The following is a 20,353-nucleotide window of genomic DNA, read 5'->3' as shown; positions in this document are numbered from 1 at the left end:
TATCAAGTAACCCAGAATCGGGACGAAACAGTTAAACTATTATCATTCGCTTGAAGGCCGTATCTCGGATCGACCATAAACACAACTTTTCTAAGTATCCCATTTAAGACAAATATATGTATATGTTGGCACCCATAAAGTTTAAAAGTGACTAGATCGTTGCAACCGACAAGTAGCAAATGTTCAAACCATTTCATGTTTTGCGGAAAATTTCATGGATACTGTGTCAATATCTGAAGTAATTTAATATATAGAACATTTTTATACCATAAAATGCATTCATTTTGCAATGAGATGTGAAACAGCTAGTATAGCGGCAAACATGCACACAATAAAACCTATAGATAATAAATCAAATTTAACGTAAAAATATGATTATTTCTATTTCCTTCCAAAACTGGTTCTCAACATTATTTATAGGTTTACACTAATACCACTCACAGCTTGTATTGCAACAGGTAGACAAGTAATTGACTCTATTTATTAAGCGAACGCAAACTTTAATGCACAACATTTTGGAAAGGCGTCCTTATTACTAGAACCACCAGAACAATATAAGTAATTGTGTGTCTATCAGTGGAAATCGAACGAATAAAAACTACCAAGTAACTGTGACTGAACATTAGATAAATTAATTAAGTAATTGCAAGTGAAGAGAATGCCACTTTCACAGATTCATTAAAGAAATAAGGGCAAGAACGTTTAAGCAGCTGTAATATTTTTAGAAATTATGCAATGAATATATTTTTATATTGTCTTAAAATGAACTTTTATGTACATTGAGGACAATTTTCCAGGTTGTCTGGAAGCGTTGTTCAACAAATTGTTGTTAATTGTCTGGTAAACTGTGTCTGTCTGGTAACGAATGTTGACAATACCAAGTTAAGTGATGATGGAAGACTTAATTAAATAAACCTGATGTTCAGTTGGACAAAACATATTTTTCTAAAATCTTGTCCCTTGATAAATTAATCGAGAGGAAAGTAGAAGCTTCAAAAGTGAAGACGCTTATAAACGTTGTTGATTAGCGGCAAAATAAAAAAATATATATTAAAATTATAAATTGTTTTGCGTGTATTAATCGATAAAAAATTTTCTTAGATTCGACAACATAGATTTTCACTAAACAAGTTTGCTTGCACATGCTAATTTTGTTTTGTTCTGCTTGCGGTTCTCTTAAGACGTTCAGGCTATACAGCGGAAATTCCTTTCCATTCAAATATTCTCGATGCAATAATTGCAAAATTCAAATGCATTTCTGTAATCTATTAAGTACTCGACCAGTGAATATCCAGTACGTCCACTATGTGCAATATGAACTAATAAAACAACTATCTAGACGCAACTTGTTTTAGATTTTTCTTTGCCGTTATATAAAATTTATTTTGCGAGTGCTTAATTTATAATGGCGGTTTTCGATTTTCTGCAATTTTACATAGCATTTTTTTACAACTGGTCGGGTGTTGCAAACACGAAAGCCTCGAACACCATATAAACCGTTCAGATTTAAAACTATTGATTAAATTCCAGTTGGTAAAACATATTCATATAGGTACCATAAAAGGTATTAAATATTGCATTGATGGACTTTGTGAAACGTGAATGTTATTAAAATATGTACGGCAATATTGTTTTGGTCTTTTTCAGTGCAATGCATCTATTTTTAGATTAATATACCACTTAGTAAAATTAAGTAGAATTACATAACAAGTTCATAAGAAAGCAATAAAATAATTAGGCTAAAAAGCAATTCAACCAGCAGAGTATACTTTCAAATATTATGGAGAATCTGTTTAGGAAAATTTTTAGTTTCATTTGTGAAGGGTTTAATTGATTAGCGCGTCACATCAGAGCAAAACAAGAGCATGTGAAAACGTAAACACTGAACCAGATTCTAGGAATCTAAAGATGCGAAATAAATAAAACTGTTTTAAARCATTTCAAAAGTGAGTTTAAGCCCTTCTCTCTCAAATAAGCTAGTAGTAATAGTAACGTAAGAGTCAAGAAAGTATCGGCACTTTCCATAACTTTTCCAGGGATTGCATTTAATATAAGTCGCATTTATTCGAAGTATAAGGGAGGTTGCCGAACAGAGTAATCGTTTCGACCTTAATGAGTCTTGATCTGTATTTATAATATTGATAATTTCTCACAAACTTTTTGAATCACTGATAAACAGTTTAACGYATTATTATAAGTATAAATGTTTGGCACTTATTTTATTTTAATTATTGAAATGACCGAGATCAWTAAATCTTCAATCCGCTTGCTTCAGTTGACACTTTAGTAAATGGTTACTGGCTGAAACTCCCAAAGTACTCGTACTCTGAACCCATTGTTTACATTCTAGTGAACAGGGAATGCGGAAGAAGCAGCGATTGACAATTTCAGACAAATATACGAGGTCCAGTTTTGTGGGAGCTTTCAATATGAATATCTGATTGTAATTTCAAGTATTGTCGTTAAACTGTTTTTAGTTCTCTTCCATTAATCTTTACGATTCTTAAACTTCTAACAAAAGCTTATGTGGTTGCTTTTTTGCAACTTCAAAGTCAATTAGTTAAATCCGATTCTTTCTTATTATAATGTGGAAAAACTATTAATATATTCAGTAAACAAAAATTCAAGTGTAAAAAATAGGCTTTTACACATGAGATCTATCCCGTTAAGCAAAACACTGAAAAACGTTCTAATTATTTTAAAATATGGAAACTATTATATGTATCAGCTTCACGTCTGAGTGATTAATGGAATCCAGTTTCAATTGGTTTTTTATTTAGAATTATCAGTGCAACAGAAATAAAATTGAGCACTTGTTTAAATCAATTGAATAAAGATGTTTTGAAAAACCATTCCATTAAGGACGCAGTTCCATCGACTAAATTAATATTTTCTTTAGAGAACGACCTCGTCCAAATTCTGATGACCAAAATTTGATTGATCACTATTAATGATTTTACTGTCCATGGATGGAATTATTCAATAAAATTATTATAAATAGTTAAATTCTTGAATGTTTTATTTGTACAAAAATACAACAATAAATACAAAACTAAACATCTTTCTCGAGTAGAACTATTTACACAATCGATCATAAATCTGCTGCAGTCAAACCATCAAACCACATACATTCAAAAATATTACTAATACAAATATTAATACAGCTTTTATTAAGTAATAATGGCACATTGACAAAATTCGTGATGAAATAAACTTTACTTTAATCTCTTGAAGTAATGGCGCAACTGCAATCGGTAACTTGTAACTCATGTAACCATTCACGTTTTTTCCATTTCACACGTTGATAGAATTCCACATATCATTGTCTCTATTTACATAATGCACATTATTTCCAATGTCTCCTGCGTTGTTCCTTAAACCGAATTTTACTGACGAATCATGTTCTTCATCTTTCGAATTCTCATTGATATCGTTTTTATATTGAGGCAATATAACGTAGTTATTTCCAGCTGGTTTGGCAACTTGTGGAACAGCTTTTCCAGGTATTCGAGATTCTTGTACGGGGACTTGAAGGTATGTGGGATTTGAAATACTGTTTATCGGTGTTATGGGAGTCAGATATCCGGTTTCAGCATCTGACTCGTTATTGGAATGCAATATTGGCCTCAGTTCTTGAGAACCTGAAAATTGTATTATTTTTATTATATTTACTTATTTGAACGCACTAGACAAAAGAAATTCTTTAAAAAATGCAGTTTTCCACCATAGAAAAATTTATCTGGTATAACAAAAAGGAACGCTAATTTTAAAGCAAAAGTGTAAAGTGATAATAAGGTCGCTGTTACAACAATCTTAACAAGTTCTCTGTGCGTTTAAATGTGATATATTGTTACAACCGTACATGCTTTTATGTACAATTTCGCTGGAAAATGCAATTTATTTCAATAGTTAGTTGTTGCATATCATGTTACTTTATATGAAGTGAATTAACAGTGTGCTGTACCTACTTCTGTAAATAGTAATTTAAACGCGGAAGAAATTTTCAACTTAGAACTTAGATAAACAAAAATATGGAAGTTATTTTGGAGAAATACAGCATATAGGACTTTTAACACATTTCAATAAAAAATTGGATACTTGCCCAAAGTTCGTTCTTTTCTAAGTTCAGGTGAAAAATTAAAAATATCATCAGTCTCAAGTCTTGGACTAAATATTTTACTGCCGCCCATGAAAAGGTAACCATTCGAAGTTCCTGCAGTTTGAGGTCTTACTGAATTATCGTCAAACACCTCGGCATTCACATATCTTGGTGCGGGAGTAGACAACACATCAAAAGAAGGCGGACTGAGCATTGCAAGGAAATCGTTAGTTTCCATTTTGTCCATGTTCATTTGGATGTATGTTTGATTCAGATCGACGTAGTGCTGTAATGAGTCCAAATTAACTATCACTAGATAGTAAAGTCTACAATAAACATAATGGGTGGTGCCTTGTTTAAGTGCATTTTCCATCACTGTACCTGAACCAATTTAATTAATCCCTATTATAAGGTTTCCACTAGTTATAAATGCAGATGTCCAAGGCCGAATCGAATGCGTAATTTTGTCATCACTTTAATTAAGATAAATATTAGCAAATTGAGATAAATAAGTAATACTTAGACAAATAAACGAGGATACGAATTAAACAACGATCCATGGCTTGAAACAATTCTAACATGCTAATTGAAACGTTCACTCATCACGATCGCAAAACGTACAAGGCATATGAAATATCAAACTAATTCAAATGTTTTTGGTTTGATTGGCAAATAATGTTAGTAGTATTAAAATATCTTTAGGAGTTGGAGCCGTGAATACGTTCAAAGTAAATGGCTTAAAATTTTAGTTTAAGAGACTTCATTTCAAAACTGTTAGACCACAAGACAGAAAGCCAACATTTATTTTAACACAAAAGAGTTAAAACATAGTACTTACCTTACGAACACTATCTTCTAAATAATTTCCAATTAAATCTGTGAGTTTGGTAAAAGATGGCCGCGCTAGAGGTTTAGTATTCCAACAGTTCAGCATAATGTTATAACTATAAAAAAAATCAATGTACTTGAATTTGCCTATATGTTGATGCAAATGCTGTGTAGATATAAATTGCATGAAACTAGAGTGCGGAGGATACAACTTACATTTCTTGAGATGCAAAAACTGGCGCTTCCATTCTAAATCCTTCGACCAATTTGTGATATAAGCGCTCATCTGCTTCCATTCCTGGATATGGCGTTCTGGCCAAAGAGAAGAATTCCCACAAAACTATACCAAAGGACCATACGTCCGATTGCGTGGAGAATATTCGATCTCTTAACGATTCGATTGCCATCCACTTTACAGGTATAGGATTCTACAAAAGCAAAACAAAACCTCGTTGACTTAGCTTAATTATTATTATTTATTATTATGCTTAATGGCGCTATTAATTGTTGAAGTTGAAGTTCTTACATTGTCTTTTTTCTTATAGTTGTTGTCATTATACATTGTTTTTGCTAGTCCAAAATCACAGATTTTAACGACATTGTTATCCGCCAGAAGAATATTCCTGGCTGCTAGATCTCCATGGAGAACTTTTCTTGAGGCAAGATATTCCATTCCTCTGGCCACTTGGAACGCCCAAGTCAACAAATCTCTGGTGGAAATCGGTTTTACGTCTCCTCTATAATCTCCTCTGTAGTTCAATCGCCACTCTGGTTGTATACTGTTATTGCTGTTACTCAGCATTACACTTTCATCACCTGAAATTGATTTATATATTTTATTTCGGGCAAAAAGCATATGCAAAAATTAATTTAATGAGAAACATACCTAATGAAGTAACTTGAGTATTTGCGCTCATAGTGTGAGCTCGGTCTCTGTAATCTTGCATTGATTGAGACCTCATTGTAGAGCGGCTGAAAATTTTTCATTTCTTTAGTTGCGTGATATTGAAATTCACGCAGAGAATAGGCAACAAGTAAGAAATAATGGGAAACGAAAAATATATTTTCAATTAACTTTTAGTCTAAAAGTTTAGTAAATAGCTGTTGTTGGATATTTTAATTTTTATAATTGCCAATGGTAGCTTGAACTATTAAGTTTAGAAATTTCGTTGAGCCAATAAGATTAGAAACCCCGATTTTATAACAGAATGCACCGTGTGTTTTGCATAATTTTAGCATATTTAGTATTCGATTTTATTAAATCTGAATACTTAAGAAATATATGCACATTTAGCGAAGAGAGTAAATATTTTTTAACATTGTATAACATATAATAATGCTCATTAACGGAAGTGTTTTAAGAATCGAAGTATTCGCTTTTCGGTAGTGTGAAATTTACAAAAGTTCATAAATATCGCTTTTTGTATTATTTTATTTGGTAATTCTGTTGTTGGAATGTATGAGAAACGTAACATATTTACAAGATAAAAACTTTTCAGTAAAAACGTCATACAAATCTCTCATTTCAATTATTTTTTATTGCCATTTATTCGCTTTAAATAGCACTGAAACTTAATAAGAGTTTGCTCACTTAATTTGAAGAGCTTTAGGTTTTACTTTGTAAGTGATATTTGTTATACAAATTCTCTTGATCAAATAACTTGAGCTCAACTTTTGACGAAAACGAATATGTCCTGTTGATTTTTTATATTTTGGTTAATTGAAGTAATAAGGTCTATAGCCTACCGTGTATCGCTTGAAACAGAATATGACCTTTCTAGTAGATCTGCCCCAATATTGTAATCTATATTTCCACTAACAGGGTCAATTTGATTAATAAAGGATTCTCTGTGTTTGTAAATGTAATTTTGGAGGTTTCCAAATCGGCAAAACTCGACGATAACAAGCAGTTCTCCTGAAACAGCAAATAAAACGAATTATATTCTGTACTGGAAATTAGCATTAATGGATCGAAACTCCAAATTGTTTTACTGCACATACTTTTTGCAACATTTTTTGTGCATGCTCCAAGTAAATTAACGACATTAATGTGCTTTCCTAAGTGGACCATAATTTTTAGCTCGGATGCCAATGCTTTAATGTATGATTGATCGGCGTTTTTTTTCACCATTTTTACTGCCACTGTAGTTTTGGACTCTCCTTCAATTATATCTTTGGCTTCTGCTCTCATCACTACTCCAAATGCACCAGAACCCAATTGTTTTCCTAAAATTATTTTTTAATTGATTAGCTAAAATCCAAATGGTAATATTTAAATAAGAAGAGGTATAATGAAGACAAGTTAATTTTGCTTTAAGTTTATAAGACTTAATACTGGTGTTTATTCATACCTTATGAGCGGTTACACAATTGACTCTCAAAATATTAATATTAATTATGATTATTTGAATTATTAATTTATTTAGTGCTTTATTTAATGTTCGATATAAAAACGCTGAGTTCCACAATTTGCTGTTCATTTTAGCATGGCGCTGTTATAGATTTTTCAAAACCTACAACATCCCTCTCATTATCGAGAGATAAAATTGAATTTATTTGACATTTAGAATATCAGTTGAAAAAAATGTGTGTTTTCTTATTAAAAAATATGTATTCTTATTTAACTTATTCAAATAATTGTTTCCAACCGACGCGCTTCTAGTCCGAGAAGCCAATTAGAAAACTATGGCTCTGTGAGAATACGAGTATCTTCGGCTCTTACTCAGTAAATTAATAATTATTTGATATGTTTAAAATTAGTAGAATACCAGTAACAAAAATGCAACACTTTCTTACCAATTTTTAGATTTTCTGCGGGGAATTCAAACTTTTTATTATACGGCAACAGTTCAGCTTGATCGTCAATTCCCAAATCGGGATTCAGATTCTCCGGGTTTCCATTATGGAAATTTTCTAGACCAAGCAGTTTCAATTCACGGCGCAATTCCTATGGAACAGAAGAAATAAATATGAGCACTTGTGGATACATTCTCACCTCTATCTACCCTTTCTTTGCGAATTCTTATGCAAATATATATAACAGCGGCTAGTAAAAGCAATCCAATGGCTCCAGTGATGTAATAATAGATGACCACCGAAACAGGTTTTACTAAAAAAAATAATATTTTATTAGTAGTAGTAAAAAAAATTGTTACATCTATATTCTAGTGTATCTGTTTCCGGAAAAAATAACCATAATTTTGGTATATTAGTTAAGGTAACTAGTTTTTTGAAATATTTGCGCTTCAGTGTCAGCTAAATATAATAATTTTAATAACTAATCTGCATAACTAGAAAAAAGTGTAGTATCATCTTTTGTCAGTTCAGTGCGTGTAGCTCCGTAGATTCACGCTTTTTAATTTTGCAAACTATATCTTTATTGCAAATATAAGTAAAATAGTATTTTTACATTTTTAATTTCATAAAGAAAATGTTGACGAGTTTCCTTTTGCAGCAAAGTTTGTAAAAAAATACACGGATATTTTTCAAACCGCTGCTAAAGTGCGACCTTTGCAGACATTCGCATGTACAAGAAAATCCTATCCGTAGATAATCGTTGAATTGAACATTTAGAAAAATTACCTTTGAATTTTAAAGGCGCTTGACGAAACTCCGATCCTTCCGAATTCAATGCTTCACATCGATAAATTCCTTCGTCTCCCACTTCGGTTTTATTAAATAGAAGAACGGTTCCATCATCTTTCAGAGTAAGTCTTTTTGATTCAGTAATCAAGATTTCGTCCTAAAACCGCAAAAAAATCGCATCGTTAACGCAAATTATGCAAGAAAAGATCAGCAGTAATCATCAAAGTATTAAAAATTAAAAAAGAAAAACCTCGTAAACATTGCAAACAGTACACACAAAAAAATTGTCAACTTTGAGGATATTTTTTGTTAAACCAATTCTTAACAATTCTTGCTCAATCTACGAAACTCCATTAAAATAACCTGTACCTTCACAACAGATGAGCAATCTTTCAATCAAAGTTAATGGCAAAATATGTTATTGTATTTATTCCAAGATATTGTTGCTAGAATTCAGTACAAACAGTTCAAAATAAGACCGCCATGTTAGCAAGATCTGTTACAGTTGGTGCCTCAAAAACCTCTATTAGTAGAGTGAAGACATTATGGAATCTAAAACTATCGCATTTGGATCCGAAAACGCCAGTAGCAAGTGATATAGAAATTGCCAGAAGCCATACTCCGAAAGATGTTAATATACTTGCTGAGGAAATCGGGTTGCTGCCCACCGAAGTGTCTCCATATGGGAGTAAGAAAGCTAAAATCTCTCTGAGAGTCCTTAACAGACTTAAGGACAGCCCCAATGGAAAGTATGTGGCCGTAACGGCAATAACACCCACACCATTTGGAGAAGGTMAAAGTACCACCATGCTAGAATTGGCTCAAGCTCTATCCACGATATTGAGAAAAAAACACTATCGCTACAATGAGGCAACCATCTCAAGGTCCAACGTTTGGCATTAAAGGCGGAGCAGCAGGAGGCGGCTATTCGCAAGTTCTCCCAATGGAGGACATGAATTTACATTTAACTGGCGACATTCATGCAATAACAACTGCGAATAATCTTCTGGCTGCCCAGCTGGATGCCAGAATATTCCACGAAGCCACTCAACAAGATAAGGCTTTGTATGATCGTCTAGTACCTAAAGTTAATAGTTCAAGGAAATTTGCGACTATTCAACTGCGGAGATTGCAGAAATTGGGAATCAGCAAAACTGACCCGGACAGTTTGACTGAAGAAGAAAGAGTGAACTTTGCCAGGTTAAACATTGATCCTAAACAGGTCATTTGGAGTAGAGTGGTTGATATTAATGACCGATTCCTGCGAGAAATTACTATTGGACAGTCTCCAACAGAAAACGGTTTGACCAGAAAAACAGGCTTTATGATTTCGGTTGCTAGTGAAATAATGGCCATCTTAGCACTAGCAACTGATCTAGCAGATTTGAAGAGTAGATTAGCGAAAATGGTGGTCGCTTTTGATAGAACTGGAAAGCCAGTTACTGCAGATGATTTGGTGGTGACAGGAGCTTTGCTGGTTTTGCTCAAGGACGCAGTAGAGCCGACGATGTTGCAAACTCTAGAAGGTTCTCCTGTGTTAGTCCATGCAGGGCCATTTGCCAACATTGCTCATGGCGCCAACTCTATACTGGCTGATAAAATTGCCCTAAAACTCGTAGGAGAGGATGGAATTGTTGTTACTGAAGCTGGATTTGCTTCCGACATTGGAATGGAAAAGTTCTTCAATATAAAATGTAGACAATCAGGAGATATTCCCAGTGCTGTGGTATTGGTGGCCACGATCAGAGCTTTAAAGATGCATGGGGGTGGGCCTCCAGTTAAACCTGGAGAGCCATTATCTGCAGAATACACTCAGGAGAACGTGGACCTTCTGAGAAACGGCTTACCAAATGCAATAAAGCACATAAGCAATGCCACTAAGTATGGGCTTCCCGTTGTAGTTGCTATAAATCATTATCAAACTGACTCTGATGTGGAGGTGCAATTTCTGGTAGAGGAACTGGGAAAAGCTGGAGCCTTCAAAGTGATTGTTGCCAAACACTGGTCAATGGGAGGTAAAGGTGCTGAAAATCTAGCAAACGCTGTTGCTCTAGCTGTAGAACAACCCAGTAGTTTCAAGTTCCTCTACGATCTGAATCTTCCACTCAGAGAGAAAATCGAAATAATTGCCAAAGAAATGTATGGAGCGGGCCAAGTTAACTACACAGAACAGGCGCACAGAAAACTTGATACATATAAGAAACAAGGATTTGGCAATTTGCCGATTTGTATGGCTAAAACCCCATTGTCATTAACTGGAAATCCTGCAATCAAAGGAGCCCCGACTGGATTTGCTTTGGGTGTTAAGGATGTTTCTGCCGCAATTGGGGCCGGATTCATAATACCATTAACACGGGAAATTACTAGAATTCCTGGATTGCCAACAAGGCCAGCAATATACGATATCGATTTAAATGTAGAAACGGGGGAAATTGAAGGACTATTTTAAATAAACATGTTGGGAGATTAAGAAATGATGTTATTATTGTGAGGGACTGTTGGGCTTTGAAGGGCGCAGGAACGAATAGAGTATATTTCTCGAAATTATAATTAGACCCTTTCTTATTACCTGGTCACTTGGCAGACTATTAGAATAATGAAAATACTATTAAACTATTTCGATTCCTGCTTCAACTGGGGACCATGTTTATTTAAATATTTTACGTTTAATCGTCCATATAGTAATTAGTTGCTTATTGGAGACAAACTGACTGACGTTGGAACATAAAAATTTAAAAGCTCTAAATGATCTCTCGAATGGGTAAATACTTTTTGAGTTTCTGGAACTCAGCACTAAAATTAAAATGAGTTGGTAAATTAAGATTCTCGAAATTGCTTTGGTCTCATCTGACTCGGATTGCCAGAAATTATCTAGAAAAAGTCTGTTTCTGTCATCTTAAGTATCATGATCATCATCAGAATCATCAGCGGAGACCAATTTAAATGCATAAATTGCTGTTTCAGTTTTACATGACGTTAAAGTAGCGTTTACATGTCGTCGGTTATTATAATCACTGTTTTGGAAATGTAAACGCAAAATGTTATAATTATATTATATTAAGTTACAGATATTATATTCTAGGACAATTCATTTGTATTCAATTCTTAGGAGAATAATTTAGAATTAAACTCTTCATTAGTTATTAAAAAATACGAGTCTTTAATTTTTTCGTTAACTATTTAAAGGGTGCAATTGGGTCCTGATGTAATAAATTTAATAAAATAAAATCGTACGTTCGTACAGCTAATAACATTTCAGTTTACTTTTGATATTCAATTTTTAGGCAAAAGTAATGATGAATAAATTTGAATTATTTAATGCCTAAATAATATTTTCGCAAATACAATTTAAACTGATGAACTTTAGTGTTACACGATAACTAACCCTGATATTTTTGTTTCTCTTTCTTATATTCTGATGTTAATATGTTTTGAATGCAAAAATTGAAAATCATTATTTTTTGTTAAGCGGTTAATTGTTTCTCAGCCAATTAAGTTCATCTCATCTTATTTAAACATCCCTTATCTCACTTGGACCTACCAAACATATTGTTCCTTATCATGTCATAATTTAAAAATATACTTTTTTCAGGGCTAACCTGAAAGTGCTGCAGCTAATTTTTCCAAAGCACTTTTCCATGGAAAAGTTTAGTTTTTTTCTGTTATGCTGGAGTTGCTAATTAAGCGAACGGGAATTATGTATTTTTATCGAATTTGACGAATGGCGACAAATTCAGCCTGTATTCTGAAACTTTTAAATAATAATTTGGTCTTAAAATCTACCTAAAATGGATTTTTGGATAACATTGAGTACATCTTTTATAAAAAAAGGCATACAGTTTTCATTAACTTTGAAGACCGTAATGAATTAGCCGGAAAAAGTATAAAAAAATTTGATGATTTGATAGGTTAAAACCGTTTCGGAACGTAGTCGATCTAGAGCGGTTTAACTCCTCATCGTAACAATTAATTGATAAACAAATGAAATGTTAATATTATGAATAGAAAATATCAACTCAGAAGTCCGGCAATGTTGCTCAGATATTTATAAAAATTGAGCCAATGTTCAAATATTTTTTTCAATTTGTTTACAAAATCTTTATGAATGAATGTGTTTACACAAAACTCGAACAAAACATTCCCAATACCGGTTTCATATAACCGCTCGATCGGAAGCGCATTTGAGTTAAATATTTGCCCATTTATTTGTCATCGATTTCGAGTGTTGCACACATAAGTGCCTTTCGGAGTCGACATTTTGCGAATTTTTTTACAAGTTTTCAATGAGTGAGTGAGTGAAAATTTGCCCTGAGCATTGGATGATTCTGCAGATGGATGACTTGTCCTTTGCTGCTGCTTTTAACCCGGCTCAGGTTAGTCCATTGTCTATGTCCGTTTTATTTTGGCAAGTTTTGAGCAAAGTATAGAAATTTGGCTAAATCCAAATATTTTCACGTTTACCATCATATTTTTTTTTCCCAAATTGCTGCTAGAGTGTTTCGAAATATTTCACCATTGGTTTTGCAAAACATTGTCGATCAATTTTAGGTACAACTTCATTAATCCACATGTTATTAGTTGAATGTATTGCTCAAAGAAAATTGTATGTTCTATGAACTGCCTCGGTCTTTTAGGCCGTCGTGGAAGCGCATTTCTTCTCGATATTCTTTTGGGAGTCCAAAAAAATTAACTGTAAGATTTCGAGCGAAAACAGCACTGAATATGCAAGCCACTCGTGCAAAACGTCCGAAAAAAATATTTTCTATCACGGTCTAAAAGCCGGAAAAAGTCACCAGTTTTAAACGATGGCCACAAAAGCCCTACTCTTTTGTCAGTTTTTTATGTACATATTTACTAATCTGCCATTTAAGTTTTTCCTTTCGTTTTTTGAGTCCGATTCGATTATGTATTTGCGTTTAATAAAATGTTTTTCAAGTTTACCGGTTATAGAGAAATGAAAATATGTTATTATCGTTTCGCCCAATGTTTTAAAAAGTACTACATCATTTTTTGCATTTTACGAGTACGTTTTCTCGATATTAAAGTTGTCATCAGTTACATTTAATTTTTATATCTTGCCAGAAAGTATGCTTTTAACAAATTATTTCGGCTAGACGAATGTGGAGAGGCTCTGAAAATTCAGAAAAAAAAATGTATGTAAAATTATGTACTTCTATAGTAGGTAGGACTCTGTTGATTAGAAGATACTTTAATGCGGGTAATAGTTCTTAAAATATGACAAAGGATTTGGTCAAATACACAAGCGTGTATTTTAATGAATAATACTAACCCAAACTCTCAATATCTTAGTTTGTATTTGTTGTAAAATAAAATTCAGTGTTTATTTGTTTTGTTGACTTTATAACCAACTGAAACGTTTCATTTATCAGAAGTTCTAGAAGGAACTGTTTCTACCTAAAGATATTAATAAGCTGAAACAAAAGTCGTGAGCAAGTTTTAAGAAGGGTTTTGTTTTGAAGCCGATTAAAACGTCTCTAATGGAAATGATACTAACGTGAACAGATGAATTGTAACGTTTCACAGAGCGCATTGATATATCGTTATTTATTTGATATTTGTTTTAACTTACCTTATACCATTCGATTGCGGGCTTTGGAATGCCACTAACATGACAGTAGAGTTCGTAGGTCATATTTGGGTAATCCACCAAAACTTCGCCGTTTAAATTGCTTTCCCAAATAACAGGTTTCTCAGGCTCTACAAATCAGTTGAATCTTGTATACTAATTTAATGTATTTCATTTAAATTAATCTGGAAATACAACTTCCCCATGTGCTTACTTTTGACTGTGAACGTTACATTTAGATAATCGTAGGAGTTATCATGCAGATTTCTTATTCGACAACTGTAACTTCCCGAATCAGTTAGCTGAGCGTCTTGAAGAGTTATAGTCGTTTTATTTGATAGAGTATTTCCGACTGTATGAAGACTGTGCCCTAAAATACAAGATACAAGAAATTACATTACCTTAGGTTGTTGCTTATATGATAATTGAGGATACTTTCTGTTTGCGATAATTGCGGTTGGGGTTTGAGTAATGGGTTTCCCTACCCAGAATCAAATGTATTCAGTTTTTGAGCAATGGAAGTTAACAGAAGAGAGAATAATGTTGCTGAAAAACTCACTTTCACCACTCTTTAGTAAACTATCATTTAAAAAGACATCTAGAGTATCGGATCTTTTGGGACAAACCCCACAGGTAAATGTTATCGTGCTATTTTCGGCAATAATTATTTCGTGAGCTGATCCATTCCTTAACTCAATAGAATTCTCCCCAAACTCGAATACATCAAATCCATCTTTGACATCTGAAATCAAGTGATTTATGAACAATTTTAAGAATAGCTGATGCATAAACCCATAAAAATTTGCAACTGTTTCACAATGGTTGTAAAAAACGTCTTGAAATTTAATTACCAGATATGTAAAACGTAGTATTATATGTGTCATCGCCTAAACCATTGGACCCTCTGCACTTAAGGATGCCATCTCTTTCGGCATTAATTCTCACATAACTTTTGGTCAAGTAATTTTTACGGGATACAAACTTCGTTTCTCCCTCAATCTGAAAAAAATCACATTTTCTCAGATTTGTTTTTTGTTTCCACATACATACGTTTAAGAACATTTTTAAAGTTTACTATCGGTTTAACAAGAAAGAGAATTTTATTTGAAATGTTGATGTTTGGAAGGTTTATAAATTACTTAATACCGCTATTGTGGGTTGGGTCTTATGTATTCCTTGCTAAATTTTGTGCGACCCGAGAAATATCCCTTTCTTACATAGACGCAATCAATAATAGCAGAATATTTCTTACTGGTTCGAACGAACATTCACTGCCTAGGCATTGCTTTAGCTCCCATGTGATGACCGGCAGCGGATATCCTATTGCAGAACATTCAACTTCAATTTCTTCATTTATTTTATAGATGTTTGGCCGTTTAATGTGATTACTTTTACATGTTTCTCTCGATCCTATACAAACTGTAGGTTTTTCTATAAAAGAAGGATAGTTTAATGTTGATGCACTACCGATATTGAAAGGCAGAAATTCCTGTAAGTCATTCAGTTAAACAACATTTCAAAAAAACACTTTGAAACTTGTTTCGACTGAACAACACTATGCAAAGTCAACTTTTGTGCGATAGAAACACGTTTCAGTAAGTTGCTCATTAAAGTTGTAATTATACTTGGATCTTGTCATATCTTTGAAGACGTAAGTGAATTCGCTCACCATATACATATAAGTTCAGCAAAAGCTCTTGCGTTTGTGGACAGTTTCCAGTTTCCTGGTTGCGATATGAAATTCCCTGTACCTTATACGTCCCAGCTGTTTTAAGTGAGGCTTTTTTCACTTTATACATAATATTATCATCATACTGTTTAATTTCGTACATATCGTCATTTTGTATTACGTCCCCATTAGTATCGTACCTGTAAAAATATTCCATAAAGGTGAAAACATATGACTCTATGACTATGATTTATTTTTTGATCAAAAGCGGTTAAGCAAGTTGGATAACAAGCCCAGATTAAATATTTCTATACTGAATAACAACGAAACTTTTACACCAGAAACAAGGGTTTTTGGTGTAAAGAAGAACATATTGCGATATTTGGTTATCTCAGGTAACCCCAGTTAATGATGTTTTCAGGCCGAATCCGGCACATGAAAGGTAATAGAATCGAAACAGGTCTCGGAGGTTTCTGAGCATAATACGTCTCAAAATCTGTGCTTATTCATATATCTATATTGATTAAAACGTATAAACAGACTAAGACAATTTTTACTTGAGTAGTAAGATTATTTTTCCATTATTACCATGTCAATTCAGGCATTGGATGTCCTGACACATCTATTATCCATTGGGCGGACTCTCCAGTATATACTTCAATGTTGGTTAGATTGTTTTGCGGATGCAATCGAATTGAGCAGTCATATTTATCTAGAAATACAGAAGAAAAATAACAATTTATTCTCTAAGTAAAATTATTATATCCCATTTTTTGAGCCCTACAAAAGTGAATTCCTGAGCAATTGTAAGTGTATAACTTAAACATTTTTGCACTAGCACATTTAGATAGCTCTACAAAACGTATTTTAAATAAACTGTTGCATTTTAAAATTTCGTAATACAAAGTCTTCGGACTATACTTTATTTGATCGGAAATTATAATAAGAGCGTGGAAACTGTAATATGATGAAAAAAAACCTGTATTACTCACTATGAATAAAAACGAATATCGACGTTTCTTCCTGATTATCTTGCCGATCGGATACTTTACATGAATATAAGCCCATGTCATCTAATTTGCTGTTGACTACCATAATTGTGGAGTCAAAATGGGTTGACCCATTTATATCATATCTTTTCAGGCTTTCAAGAATAACATCATTTTCGTTTTGCTTATTTCCCTGAGATTTATCTGATTAATTATTGCTTTCTAGTGGTTTAATTGTGGCTTTTATCTTACATAGGCGAATGTTCCTCGAGGAGTTTCCCATTTAAAAATGACACTGCTTTCATCTGCTATCCGACATGTTAGCCTGAATGTTTCACCCACTTCGGTGTGATTCTGTGAAATGTCCCGGATAACGGGTTTAGCCAGGAAAGTTTTGCGAGCTTAAATAGTAAGAAAAATATAATTCAGACGAACGAAACATTTATATCAACCCATTCATGATAGCGATATATTTTCTTTAATTAAGTAGAAAGCACATGCAAACTGGTAAATCATAATACACTGATAAGCAAAAACAACATATTCAGAATAGTCTACTAGCTGACTATTTTGTAAATCTAAATAGCCTGCAATTATCCATTTTGCTAGGACTTCATTATGTGACCAACATTGTCTTGCTGATGAGTGTTATATGAAATGCATTCCTATCTGGTAATTTGCCAAACAAATCAAGCTTAGCTGATTTAGTAAAAACCATAGCAATATTACACAGGAATATTTACTTGGTGATAATATAAAATACGAATTAATATCACTTTAAGAACACGGGTTGATGATGATTTTTCAAAAAAGTGTGTTTTATTATTTATTTTATGTGAAGTTATTAATAAAAAATCGCCCCTTTAAATATCGTTTTTGAGATGTGGAATACAAAAGCAGATTTTTTATTTTTCAGTGTTTTCAGCTATAAGTAGTAGCAGTAGTAGTATTTTTTGCAACCTCGCGATGCTGCAGCTTTCCCAAGAAATATACGTTTTTTCAATTTCTTTATATAATCAAATAAGAGCTAAGACTATTATGAAATCAGCGCAAAAATAACAATAACCACAAAACCGCTACCGCCACTTCGTTTCACCCTACTGGATCCATTCATTTAACACACTTTAGGTCAAGGAACATTATCAAGGTTTTCTAACATTATTGCTTGATGTTTGCTTTGCTTCCGTCCTGAATTGCCTTAAAAACCTTCAAGAAATTATAAAATGACTTATAATAATCTGTCCATTTATTCCTTCTTGCAAATCTGCTCAGAGTCGAAAAACAATCGAAATAAAAATTATAAGCGCTACTGAAATGAGTCATGTTGACTAAACTGTGACTAAATACTGCGTCAAATAAAATTTCACAACTTGTAGGTCTTGAAAATTAGTCGAAAGTTTTAGTCATTCAGGCGGGTTCCTTTGCTACTTAATTTCGATACATTTTTCAAATTAGCTAGAATGAAGATTGAAATTTGGGAAATGGAGAAAAAGCCATAAGTTTTGGAAAAAGGTGTTTAGTTTAGTAACTGCCTGTAAAGGAATATTGTTAGAAGAAAAAGGTTTAATACAAATTCACAAATAAACATGCGGAGTACAAGTAAAGAACATACAACATGGAAAATGCAATGAAAATAATTGAATGAGAGTAACAACTTGATTTGTATTGCAGCATTAATAACAAGATGATAAAGATCTGCATGGCGACATGCACATTTCATTGCTAATATGACCTTTACCTCGGACTGTAAATTTACTTACGAATAATTTGAAGAATAAAATTGTTTAATTCGTTAGCATTATCACTTGCACGATTAAAGTTACATTGATAATAGCCACCTGAGGTAATAGTGCTAACAGCTAGAGTAAATCCGATTTTGGAGTCAAATTTGGCATCAACCTGTAAAATAAATGTAACCCTTTTAAAGTAGCCCCTAAAATGAAATTGAAAATATAATGCATGAATTAAACCCAAAAATGGAAATGGAAAAACTTATCGTCCGCAACGATGTATCATTAAAATTAAATTATTAATTGTGGAAGTACAAAGCCGAAGAATGTACATCTAGTAATTTAGGTTAAAGAAAAGTAGCTTATTGGTGTAAACTAGATAGCTATAACAAACTAATGAAAAAATAGAAAAATTGTGAATTATTTCTAGTTTTCGGATTTCCTGTAACTGAAACCAATTCAAAATAGTTATCCCTATTTAATAAATAATATTAGCAATTTTATAAAGGAAATAGCAGCAGTTTAATTATTTAATAGATCAATTTTTCTTATTGTTTTAGTAAATATTTAGTTTTCGAGTGTCCATTGCACACTCTAATCACCAGTTTCTTTATATTTTTGTATAACATTAAAAGTTTAAAAATAGTTTTCTTTCAAATAAATCTGTGTGTTTTCTACTTTTGATTTAATAGCCATATTATTATTCTTTGTATATGGTGCAGATGCGTCATTTATAATGTCGCGAATAAATCATTTAATAAATATGGAAAAAGCAAAATCCCTAACGCTATATACACAGCTCTAATTAGCAGTTGCGTATAGCAGTAAAGCGCTATGATGGAAATACGCAAACCTTCAATAATCATCGGTACTTGCAATTTGAGAACGTTGCTAGAACGTGAAAAAGTGCATGTCCATTTATTTCTCTTCATTTTAATTGGCCTTAATGTATCATTTGTCCAAAACCCTTTCCGTGGATCAAATCGGTACATTGTGTTTAAGTTCATTTCATTTAACTCATCTGTTTTTATAATTCTACCATTTTTCGGGCGTATTTGCTGCGTAACGAGGGATTTTTTTTAAACATTACTCGTAGTGTGTTAGCAAGTGCTCATAAACTTAATGAAAACTTACCATTTCGTCGTTTTCAAAATACAGTAAATTAACATGAATATCCGGTGCTGAAGGCCGGCAAGGAATGATGGTGTCTTCGTACTGGACAGCGTGAAGAATTGATATATCTTCATTATCAATCACTGATAGATGACTAGAATCTAAAAATCAACGAAATCAATATTTTTGCTTGCCGCTGTTGTTATGAAATAATCATTTTTTCAAAACTTTAAATTTACTGAGTAACTTGAAATTGGTTCAATTAAGGGCCTACAAAAGCTTCGCGCTATTTCAATACAATATCCTTCTATAATATGGAATATTTAGAAATAACTAGACTGAGAAACTCGATTTTTAACTTTTATTTTTCTGTGCGGAAATATGGTAAAAATCTATGATATCGTAGAAATCTTCCTCGAACATTATTTATAACTATATAGCATGCTTTGCATGGGTCCATGATTAAATATTCCGTGAATCAACTTACTACTACATTAATATTTTAACTTACCATTCACATATAAATAAATTTGATCTTGCTCGTTAGGTATACTGTCGTACTGGCATATGTAGAATCCAACAACCAAATAAGTCATATTTGTTATATACAGAACTGATCGAAACGGAGATGTATCCTGAGTTTGAGTGAAGGTAGTCCATAGTTTTTTGTCCTCCTACAATAGAATTACCTACTTTAAACCTTTTATATACATAATAAATTTTTTGGTAACTCTATCGTACAAAAACTATTAT

General features: G+C 32.8%; 3 protein-coding genes across 8 annotated transcripts in view; 2 read left to right on the top strand and 1 right to left on the bottom strand.

Annotated features, from left to right (window-relative positions):
* Positions 1 to 3,149: 3,149 nt before the first annotated feature.
* The window catches only part of LOC109533006 (vascular endothelial growth factor receptor 1-like), a 29,298-nt gene continuing 12,094 nt past the window's right edge, over positions 3,150 to 20,353 (bottom strand). For 5 of the 6 annotated variants that reach the window (XM_048670692.1, XM_048670690.1, XM_048670695.1 and 2 more), the window contains 23 exons: positions 20,112 to 20,274; positions 19,622 to 19,761; positions 19,341 to 19,545; positions 17,010 to 17,158; positions 16,761 to 16,950; positions 16,357 to 16,480; positions 15,769 to 15,968; positions 15,352 to 15,530; positions 14,951 to 15,098; positions 14,659 to 14,841; positions 14,314 to 14,469; positions 14,103 to 14,230; positions 8,510 to 8,669; positions 7,933 to 8,036; positions 7,724 to 7,874; positions 6,929 to 7,153; positions 6,674 to 6,842; positions 5,814 to 5,899; positions 5,454 to 5,743; positions 5,144 to 5,355; positions 4,938 to 5,043; positions 4,103 to 4,385; positions 3,150 to 3,641 (listed from right to left, as the gene is read on the bottom strand). In XM_048670692.1, the coding sequence (XP_048526649.1) occupies positions 3,295 to 3,641; positions 4,103 to 4,385; positions 4,938 to 5,043; positions 5,144 to 5,355; positions 5,454 to 5,743; positions 5,814 to 5,899; positions 6,674 to 6,842; positions 6,929 to 7,153; positions 7,724 to 7,874; positions 7,933 to 8,036; positions 8,510 to 8,669; positions 14,103 to 14,230; positions 14,314 to 14,469; positions 14,659 to 14,841; positions 14,951 to 15,098; positions 15,352 to 15,530; positions 15,769 to 15,968; positions 16,357 to 16,480; positions 16,761 to 16,950; positions 17,010 to 17,158; positions 19,341 to 19,545; positions 19,622 to 19,761; positions 20,112 to 20,274 (4,098 nt within the window). In that variant the 3' untranslated portion in view covers positions 3,150 to 3,294. Of the gene's footprint in view, positions 3,642 to 4,102; positions 4,386 to 4,937; positions 5,044 to 5,143; positions 5,356 to 5,453; positions 5,744 to 5,813; positions 5,900 to 6,673; positions 6,843 to 6,928; positions 7,154 to 7,723; positions 7,875 to 7,932; positions 8,037 to 8,509; positions 8,670 to 14,102; positions 14,231 to 14,313; positions 14,470 to 14,658; positions 14,842 to 14,950; positions 15,099 to 15,351; positions 15,531 to 15,768; positions 15,969 to 16,356; positions 16,481 to 16,760; positions 16,951 to 17,009; positions 17,159 to 18,517; positions 18,657 to 19,340; positions 19,546 to 19,621; positions 19,762 to 20,111; positions 20,275 to 20,353 lie in introns of all 6 variants that reach the window. The other variant, XM_048670694.1, reaches the window with a different exon arrangement.
* Positions 8,789 to 10,982, top strand: LOC109533007 (C-1-tetrahydrofolate synthase, cytoplasmic). The gene is given in 2 exon segments (XM_019898190.2): positions 8,789 to 9,358; positions 9,360 to 10,982. Coding segments are annotated over 2 exon segments (1,965 nt in total). The 5' UTR covers positions 8,789 to 8,995; the 3' UTR covers positions 10,962 to 10,982.
* LOC109535692 overlaps positions 12,673 to 20,353 on the top strand; it is a 133,231-nt gene continuing 125,550 nt past the window's right edge. The window contains exon 1 of the mRNA XM_048670703.1: positions 12,673 to 12,885. The gene's annotated coding sequence lies outside the window, so the exon portion shown is untranslated. The remainder of the gene's footprint in view (positions 12,886 to 20,353) is intronic.

The sequence above is a fragment of the Dendroctonus ponderosae genome, unplaced genomic scaffold (genome assembly GCF_020466585.1).
Source record: "Dendroctonus ponderosae isolate FM_Combo_2020 unplaced genomic scaffold, Dpon_F_20191213v2 Dpon_F_20191213_1, whole genome shotgun sequence".
Classification (NCBI taxonomy): Eukaryota; Metazoa; Arthropoda; class Insecta; order Coleoptera; family Curculionidae; genus Dendroctonus; species Dendroctonus ponderosae.
The sequence above is the reverse complement of the archived record's forward strand: the minus strand, read 5'-3'. Positions and strand labels throughout refer to the sequence as shown.